The sequence below is a fragment of the Seriola aureovittata genome, chromosome 12 (genome assembly GCF_021018895.1).
Source record: "Seriola aureovittata isolate HTS-2021-v1 ecotype China chromosome 12, ASM2101889v1, whole genome shotgun sequence".
NCBI lineage: Eukaryota > Metazoa > Chordata > Actinopteri > Carangiformes > Carangidae > Seriola > Seriola aureovittata.
The window spans coordinates 25126969-25137084 of record NC_079375.1 but is presented as its reverse complement, the minus strand read 5'-3'; the positions used below and the strand labels follow the sequence as shown (position 1 = coordinate 25137084).

The following is a 10116-nucleotide window of genomic DNA, read 5'->3' as shown; positions in this document are numbered from 1 at the left end:
TCTGACATGTGGTGGTGGTGGGGGGGGGGGGGGGGGGGGGGGGGGGGGGGGGGGGGGGGGGGGTGACCACCCAGCAGGACGCAGAAGAAAGCTTCCCATTCACATCAACTGCACACTCACAAAGACTCGCCAAGTGCAATGAATGCACGTGTGTTCTCCCTGCAACTGTCACTTTTTAAAACCACTCCATGTACATGTGTGGGAGCATGAGGACCACACACACACACACACACACACACACACACACACACACAGTATAATGTCTGGTTTAAAGATAGCAGTGGTATCTGCAAATGCATTCCTGACTTCCACTGAGCTAAAAATCTGCACAAAGAAAGAAAGAGAGAGAGAGAGAGAAGAAAAAGGAGGGAGGTTGTTCTGGAGGTCACGACCTTTGCTTCATAAATACTCCCACTCAAAGCTCCTTTATGTGGACGAGGTGAAAATCCACTGAAGGGATCAGTGGCGAGGGAAATAAAAGAAAGAAGAAGAAAAATGTTGGTTGAAAAGAAGACGGGGAGAGACGAGGGTGAGTTCAAGGGACGTGGGGAAAAGTGCGCTCACATAAATAACCGTGAACGACCCAGACACGTGTTCGTCATGATTACAGTAATAAACGACGGTTGTGTTTACGGGTTTGGTTTCAGCTCGGTCACAGGACGGCGTTGGGTTTAGGGAAAGGTCACGGTTTTGGGTTGAGATCCTGCAGTTTAGACGAACTCCTGCGTCACCGCTCACAAAAATATAACCTGCAGTTCAAGCTTGTGTTTAACGGTCACGGATTCCAGCTCTTTACTTTTAGCAGTTACTCTGCGTGATTCACAGTTTTTAAGTTTTGTTATGTAACACAGACAGTTCGGCCTCTAGCTCAAACAGCTGAGGAGGGAAATCTGGAGTCCGATCACACACTGGTCCCAGATCAGATCTGCACTTTAAAAACTTTTAAAATGCTCTGACTCAAACCTCAAACTTCTAAACAAACACAAACAGACAAACCGGTGAAGTGTGTGTGTGTGTGTGTGTCTGTGTGTCTGTGTGTGTGTGAGTGTGTGTGTGTGTGTGTGTGTGTGTGTGTGTGTGTCTGTGTGTGTGTGTGTGTGTGTGTGTGTGTGTGTGTGTGTGTGTGTGTGTGTGTGTGTGAGTGTGTGTGTGTGAGTGTGTGTGTCTGTGTGTGTGTGTGTGTGCATGTGTGTGAGTGTGTGTGTGTGTGTGGTGTGTGTGTGTGTGTGTGAGTGTGTGTGTGCGTGTGTGCATGTGTGTGTGTGTGTGTGTGTGTGTGAGTGTGTGTGTCTGTGTGTGTGTGCATGTGTGTGAGTGTGTGTGTGTGTGTGAGTGTGTGTGTGTGTGTGTGTGTGTGTGTGTGTGTGAGTGTGTGTGAGTGTGTGTGTGTGAGTGTGTGTGTGTGTGTGTGTGTGAGTCAGTGAGCTGGTGCAGGTGGCTGAGGCAGACAACAATGATATAACAGTCGCGGCATGATGGAATAAAAAAAGAACGTGTTTTCCTTCAGTTTTGTTTTGTGGTCGAACTCGACGCCAAGATTTGTCGGTGCAGATTTCGGAGCCGCCCGGTCCAAGGTCCCATCAATCAGTCCCAGTGATAACAGCAGAGACGGGCCTGATGGAGAACATGCGTGCACTGTGGACTGAGTCAGTCTCTTGTGCACGTTACAGGTAGATTATTAGAACATGTTTGGATCATCCTGCTGATTTTAGTTTATTTTATTTTTATTTACCTCCCAGGGTCGATCTGCATGAAGCAGAACTTAGTGTTTCTCCTCATTACAGGTTATTACATTAGGTATCAAAAGGAGGTGAGGTAAACCAGCCCGAGTCGTTTTTCCCTCCCAGAGTCAGAAACTAATAAAAAGCCTCAGGAGAGACATTTTATAAGTGTTAGGTTTAATCTCAGGTTTGGACAAACAGCGGTGCTGGGAAACCTTGGCTCGGTCGTTGAGTGTCTGTGGCATCAAATCAGATAATCACGATCCCTCAGGCGTCCAGGAGTGGAGTCAAACAACGCAGGTAAACCTTTAAAAAGACTTTTAAAAGCCCTGCTCTGAACTAATTTATGTTTTATGATCGGTGTCAGCCCACTGCTCCCACTTTGATCTTCAGCTTTTATCATTAGAAGAAAATAAAAAACTTGGCTTTAGTATGAAACAAAGGAGTATTCGCTTGTTTTTCCTGACTGGATTAAAGGTTTTGTGCGCCCCAACTCGCCATGGTAAATGATGGGATGTAAAGAGGGGGGGGGTCAAGAGGTCACGGTGGTTTGAATATCACGGGTTGCATGTATGAAATACAGAGGACTTTGCTTCAGTTTCCAACCAAACCTTCAGGGCCAGCAGACAGGAAATACTAGAAACCAGAAGAGACGTGAGCGGTGGGAACAGAGGTGAAGAGAGGAGGAGAGGGATGGAAAATAATAGAGGGGAGAGGAAACAGAGAAGTGGAGATGAGAGATGAGAGGGGGAGAGCTAATGTGTCCCCCAGACATCAGATCTCAACATCTGGTTTGTTACTCACGGCGTCTCAGACAGACGGATTGGAGAAATACAACCGGAGCGCCGTCGTCGCGGTCGAAGCTAAATGACGCAACGAGACAAGAACGACGAGCAGCTCATTTTCAGGCTGTGGAGATTTAAAACCATGAAGAAGTGCAGGAGAAGTATGAAATAGTTGGAGGTTGGATGTTAAATCACACTTTCAGTCGCACACACACACACACACACACACACACACACACACACACACACACACACACACACACACACACACACACACACACACACACAATGGAAAAATGACTTGTTCGCCCGGTCTGGAGGAAAAGACAGAAATAACCTTTCCTGGAAAGTTGCAAAGGAGTTCTCTCATGAATCTGCAGAAAACTGCCAGAACCCCTCACATCATACAGTCTCAGCAGGAACGACCCAGACCACAATTAGTGAAAATCACCTTTCCTTTCCTGTGACAGTTAATCAGAGCAGCAGATCTCTCCTCGCTGCTTTTTTATTTTTTGTTTTTAAAGTAGAAATGCTTTCTAGTCCCAGATACAGAAACCGCAGAGTCACAGAGGCCCGAGGGTTCGACTGTGACTCACATCCTCCATCATGTCACTGCTTCTCTCTCCCGCCGCTGCTGCTGCTGCAAACTCCTGCAAACTCCTGCTGCTGCTGCAAACTCCTGCAAACTCCTGCAAACTCCTGCAAACTCCTGCTGCTCCTGCAAACTCCTGCTGCTCCTGCAAACTCCTGCAAACTCCTGCAAACTCCTGCAAACTCCTGCAAACTCCTCACAGGATCTGCTGACAGGAAAGCAGGTTAATGAAAGTCATGTCGGCGTCTGGTGCAGATCATCCACAGGAAGTGTCTCATCTGATCCGTGTGTCTTGTTTCTACCTTTCTCTGGCAGCTGACCGTCTGCAGAGAGCCGGGGCAGAGAGGGGGGGGGTATAACACGCCTGCCACCTGGCTGGTTATGTGTTCTGTTTTATCCACCAGACTTCACCATCATGCTCCGTCTGCAGGAGATCGTGACCTGACAAACACTGTGACTCAAACTTTCTCTAAAGCATCAAATCAATAAAAAAGATGCACAGGAGGCAAATGCAGCATGTTTTTAATTTTAGTAGCTAAACTAAAGGGAAGCACATGGTCAGCAACAATATCTCCTCTCTGTGCTGCACCATCGGGGGTCTTGGGACCTCTCCCTCCCTCCTGGCTGTCAGGGCCTTATTCCAGATGTTTCGGATGTGGATCATCCTCCTCCAGGAGTCCCAGCCTCCTCCTCCTCCTCCCCCCTCCCTCGTGGTGGAGAGAAGGTCGTGCGGCTCAGGTCCGATCTGTCGGCGACACCTGGAAGTCTCAGATTAGAGATTAGATTAGATAATGATGTCATCCTGATTGTCTGCATCTGCTCGTGCACATTACAGAGACTCCGTCCTCCTCAGGTGCTGCTCTTCCATTTCAGCCGGGGTCGGGTCAGTGAGAAGCAGCAGGTAAAAAACTTTATGGTTTTATTTTTTGGAAGGGGAGGTGTAAATGTTTGTGCTCATCACTTTACATACAAGTATAATAAATAACACACATGCAGCAACATGAGTTAAACCCAAACTGTCCAAACACACATCCCCCCCCCCCCACACACACACACACACACACACACACACACACCACACACACACACACACAGATACAGTAGTGTATACAGCTGGAGTGGAACTCTCCTGTGATTGATTCCTAATTCCAGAGCCTATGAGAGAAGTGGAAACCCCCACCCACCCACCCACCCAGTCCTCTCTCTTTTCTCCTCTTCACACATTTTTACTTCACCTTATTTAAACCCTTTTTCCACCTCTTTTACATAACCTCTCCCTCTCTCTCTGCACTGTGTTTCCAGTGTCGGCTCCAGGTTTCCAGGCGTGTGTTGGACTGGCGGCTGAGTCCAGTCCTGCACTGATGGAGCAGCATCAGTGACGCCGCTCACCGTGACAGTCCAACGCTGCTGACCATGAAATATGATCAGACACTGTCACTGAGGGTCAGAGAAACCCACGGATGATATTTTACGGTTTATATAGTAATAACAACATAATATAATATAATAATTACCCTAAATCACATTTTCCAGAACCACAAAGTGTCTCGACCCAAACCCAGGATGACGATGAATCTGTACACAGCTGTTTTATTATGTTAACTTTCATAAAGAAATCTTGATCTGTGATTTCTGATTGTTTTATATTTCATGACAGTTTCACCACGTTCATCTGTTTGATGCTGACAGGAACTCAGCTCTGCCCGCAGCTCTTTCACATTAAAAGTCTTCCACTGGTTGAGCGGCAGAACCTCGACTTTGTTGAGAGGCTTTTCTACGAGTGGCTGTGGAGATGTTTTTACTGAAGCCGCCATCTTGTGGAGCCCGTGTGTTATTACAGATTATGTTAGCGTGGGCCTGAGAGCCACCAGTAGCTCTCCAACTGGTGGCTCGAGAGCTCCCAGTAGCTCACCCACAGGTTCAGAGAATATATATCTATAATCTATAATCTATATCTGTAACACCAAATCATTATGAGTCAAATGAGTTTGTTTACATCAGATCAGCTGTAGGCCACATGCAGTGATGGCATCACTTCAGATACAAACTAAACTTTTCAGGAAACAGGAAATATGTTGCCATGGATACAGTGAGTTTTTTCTTCAGCTCAAGTTTGTTTAAATTTTGTGAAATGAAGAGAAGTGAATTTTCTATTTAAGTTCATTGGATGAACTGACATCCATCACTGACTGAGGAGCTGCTGCTTCTTCTTCTCTGGTTTCTGATCAGATTCATGGAGGTTTATTTACAGTGTTCTCGTGTCTGTGCTCAGGTCAGGCTGAATGATCTTATTGATCTGATGCGGTTTGCAGATCAGTTTGAGTGTTTGGATACGACATGAGGAGCTTTTATTTTGTTAAAGTATCTCTGAGAGTTAAAAACCCTCTTATATATTATACTGGTTTATTATTCTAGATAGAAAATATATTATTCTTCTATTAGATTGTGAGAGCTGATACAACACATTACTGAAGCCCGTCTGAACACACTTTATAAACTGACCCATGAAACAGGAATGTCACTCAAATAATTCTCCACACAAAAACTTTGCAGATTCATTTACTCAAAAGTGTCTTTTGATATTTACACGTATGTATTTCATGTACAATGTGTGTGTAACGCAAAACAGTCAGACGTCAGTTACACAATAAACTGGTCCTGTTGAAAATTCTTTAAACATTCATTCTTAACTGGATCACAGATTGTTTTGTTTTCTGCCTGCAGAGAGTGTGTGTGTGTGTGTGTGTGTGTGTGTGTGTGTGTGTGTGTGTGTGATGTACTTGTATACAGGACCAGTTTGAGTCTGAGGTTTTACACTTGGTTTTATTTCCGTATGCTCAGTTGTCGGATCTCGTCCACTCTGTTGCGGTGCAGCTGGAAGGCCGGAGTGACCCAGCGGCCGCAGGAACACTGATCCCCGCACCAGTTGAAAGAGCCCAGCTTAGAGCTACACTTAGGACACAGCAGCTGCGCACAAACACAGGAGGAGAGAGGAGGGAAGAAACATAACGTGAGCGCAGATAACCAACCCAGCTGCTCCTCTCAACGTCAAAGCGGTTCGAGGGTTGAGACTTGGTTTTATGGTTAAGGTTTTAGCCGAGGGGAAGGGGTGGGGTCAGGCATTTAGTTGTGACGGTGAAGGTTAGGATGGGGGGCTAGTAAGTGCTTATAAGTTTTAAACCATGGCGTTAGGACATGTTGGGAAAGTGAAGATGTTTTGGCCACTTCTCATTTTCTGACACCTTCAAACAGCTGCTCGAGAGTCAAGACCATAGACGGTAAAATAAAGATGGACGTAGCCTCTGTGACGTCACCCACAGGTTTCTGAAGAGCGGTTCTGAAGCTCAGAGTGAGCTGCTCCACCGTCACCATCTTGGCAGTGTCTGACTCCGCCCACTAACCCTCGGCTAATCCAAAAATGGTCAAAAGAGGAGGGGTCGAGACTTTGGTTCATGCCAGTTTGTGGCGAGCATACGCTCACCCACCTGTCACTCAAAGAGGCCACGCCCTCAACTCTCCATAACTTTAGTCCTTAATAAAATGTAAACAGGTGAGTTCTATAAACAGGTGTCATGAAGGAGGAAATTAGCTCTAGAGACCATAAGTGTTTTTGTACCAGGCTGTAAACATGTTTATTTCTGCTGTAAAGTTGGACATTTTAACATGGGAGTCTATGGGGACTGACTCACTGTTGGAGCCAGACTCTAGTGGTCGTTAGAGGAACTGCAGCTTCTGGTTCTTCAGTGTTGATGCTTCATGTTTCAGCCTCGGAGGTTGATGCTTGGTCAAGTCATTGCTTTAGGGTTAAGGGTCTGTGAGTGCGCAGGTGTGCATTACCTGTCCGTCCATCACACCAAGTAAAGCTTGTTCCATCCACTGCACCGGCTCAATGAAGTACGATGTGCACTGGACGTCTCCTAGACAACAACACATTTTCTGTCATTACTTATGATACACTACAAGTTCAGTGTGTGGGAGAGTCAAAGCCCCACCACACAGCTTCTGGTTGTATACTGGTGTATGCTGGTGTATGCTGGTGTATGCTGGTGTATACTGGTGTATACTGGTGTATACTGGTGTATGCTGGTTGTATACTGGTGTATACTGGTGTATGCTGGTGTATACTGGTGTATGCTGGTGTATGCTGGTGTATGCTGGTGTCTTCGTACCAGTGAGGTTACCGGACTTCTTGTGCCCGAAGGCTGACGCTCCTTCTCCTACTGGGTGACTCAGGATACTGGAGCCACGGAACAGAGTTCGTCTGCAGAGGAGGTGGAGATAAGGAGTCAGGAGGTGCATTTCCCAAAATGTTGAATTATTCCTCTAAACTCACGAAAACATATTGATGACAAAAGGATTAATGAAGCAGCGAGGTGCTCCAGAAGACAGTGACGCTTCCTCGTGGAAGGTCTTTGACTTTTCATGTACGACATTTTGAAATTCTCCTCCAGTGAGTCACTGTGTGAACTTCTGCACCTGTCACCTGCATTTCCTGCAGCGATATGATACTTCAGAGGAGCTGGAGTGGGCGGGGTCAACGGCAAACAGCTCCCTGGGAACCTGCTGCAGCTCTGCGCGTACACACACACACACACACACACACACACACACACACACACACACACACACACACAGTTGGGACAGAAAATGTTCAATCAATAATCAAATAATGATGAGTTTAGGGGTGTGTGTGTGTGTGTGTGTGTGTGTGTGTGTGTGTGTGTGTGTGTGTGTGTGATTACCAGGGTACTTCTCAGTGATCTTGGTCAGTCTGTATTGTTTGTACAAAGGACTGGAGGAGTCCACTTCACAGTTCATGGCCTCATACAGACGCAGCTGCTCCTCAAAGCCAGTGTTGACCCTGAAACACATGACCAGCTCTCAGTGACCTGCTCTGCATCTAATGACCATTACATGAACACAAACATAGACTAGAAACCCTAAAAAAAACCCTCAGGTGCATATCTCTCTCTCTCTCTCTCTCTCTCTCTCTCTCTCACAGGCACTTACTGTACATCCTGTTTGACGCTCTTCAGTCTATCGTAAGCCTCAGTGAAGCCCAGCTGGTGTCTCTTCATTAGATAAGCGGTCACAATGGTGGCACTGCGACTTCGACCAGCCTGGCTGACACACACACACACACACACACACAACACACACACACACACACACACACACACACACACACACACACACACGGTTTCTGTTTATTAGTTTACCATGCAGCATTATTTTCTTATTCACGGTTTCCATCCCGGAATCGGGTAAATGTGTAGTGGAATTATTGCACACTCTTGAGATGTTAATTAAAATGAGAAAGAAAAAAGGAGGATTGCAACTTAACAAATAAAGAATATAAAAGAAACATATTTAAATGTGATATTTCAGTTTTTCCTTTTTAATAAATTAGCAAAAAAAATCCAAGATTCTGTTTTCACTGAGTGTGAATTTAAATGATTTTAGAATAAGACAACATGAAAAGTGATAAAGTGAAGGGGTGTGAATACTTTCTGACTGCACTGTGACCAAAAATAAACCTGCTAACAGTCACCAGCAGAGAACTGCTGAAGGAGACACGACTAAACCTTCGTCATTAGGTTTAAACATTCAGTTTCTTTGGTGACAAAAGTAAAATGCTGGATGGAAATACATCAAGGTGACATGATGGAGGAAAAACTCTCAGGGCATCCCGCTGACCTCTGACCCTTACCAGTGAACAATTGCCGTGCGGCCTCCATCCACAGCCTCCCGAATGAACAGGAAGCAGTCGTCCATGTGACTCAAGAGATCAGAGGTCACCTCATCCAAAACGTTGACCCACTTCCTGTGAAAGCCACCGTCAGCAGGAAGTAGACCGGCGGGGTCGACAGAGTCCACAGACAGGACATGTGTGACGGCTGCGTCGGCCAGCGCCTGTCTGTCGTTGAGATCAGCTGCGGTGCCGATGTAGAGGCCTGGGTCCACCAGGAGCATGACTGCAGAGACAGACAGAGCTGACACCCATCGACTCTCAACTGGTGTTCAGTTACATTTAATATAAATACTCTAGAAGCTCTCATGTATCTGACGGGCTGCATATCTGAAACCTCCGACCAAACGAGATGGTCTAGTGTTCTTCGTATCCTACATGTTTTTTGCTTCTTTGTATAATAAAGCATTATATCTGTTAGATATTTCTGCTTTGAAAAATGTGGAACTTATAGATTGAAGTTCAATGTGTCAATACAGGACAATTAGAAAATAATGTGTTAAAATATTGCAATATATGTGTTTTTTTAGATTAGTTTAATGAAGGAAGCTGCATTGTTTTCCTTAATTTTGTATGTATATGTATTTTCATTTAACAAGAACATATTTTTATATATCATATATCTGCCTGACTTCTGGAATCTGTTCTTTGATAATTACTGAAATACTAATTAGACACTTTTCAGACCTACAGCAAGTAATAATTATATTAACTGAACTTCTTCCAACTCCTGTGTAAACTCAGTTCAGAGCTTTATATGCACTTGATGATACAGTGCTGTCAGTTAACTCACCTCGTTAGCTTAGCTTAGCTTAGCTTAGCTTAGCTTAGCCTCTCCGTGGTTTAAACTCTACCAGTGAAACCTGCTCGTTAGGTTTCGGACCGAACATTAACGAAGTGAAGACCAACCGAGAACAACAAAAAATAATATGAAGTTCAATAAAATAAAGTGAACGCGCTCACGTTGGTATTTGGTTCGTCTTTAAATCTGTCCGACCGGAAACCCATACTCTTGTCAAAGTTCCGGTTCCCTCGGATTCTTCTTTCTGTGTAAAACGGTTAACGATTAATAAAACAATTGGGTGTATTACCGCCACCTACTGGACTGGAGTGTGGACACCAGACTATAAATAATATTTACAATTATTGTACACTCTTTAGTTGTTAATTAAAATTAGTAGGAAACCTGGATGGTTTTCTGGTTTGGAGTAACGTTTAAAAATGCTTTGGAAAAAAAATAGAAATAGTGGAAAATTGAAGCCTATGACA

At 45.0% G+C, this 10116-nt stretch overlaps 1 protein-coding gene across 1 annotated transcript; it reads right to left on the bottom strand.

Moving 5' to 3' along the window:
• Positions 1–5641: 5641 nt before the first annotated feature.
• dusp12 (dual specificity phosphatase 12) lies at positions 5642–9865 on the bottom strand. Its single transcript, XM_056390454.1, has 8 exons — positions 9641–9865; positions 8809–9073; positions 8109–8222; positions 7841–7959; positions 7582–7669; positions 7268–7359; positions 6936–7015; positions 5642–6065 (listed from the first exon to the last, which is right to left on the bottom strand). Exons 2-8 carry the CDS (start codon positions 9069–9071, stop codon positions 5922–5924), a joined length of 900 nt encoding a protein of 299 aa, XP_056246429.1. The 5' UTR covers positions 9072–9073; positions 9641–9865; the 3' UTR covers positions 5642–5921.
• Positions 9866–10116: the final 251 nt, after the last annotated feature.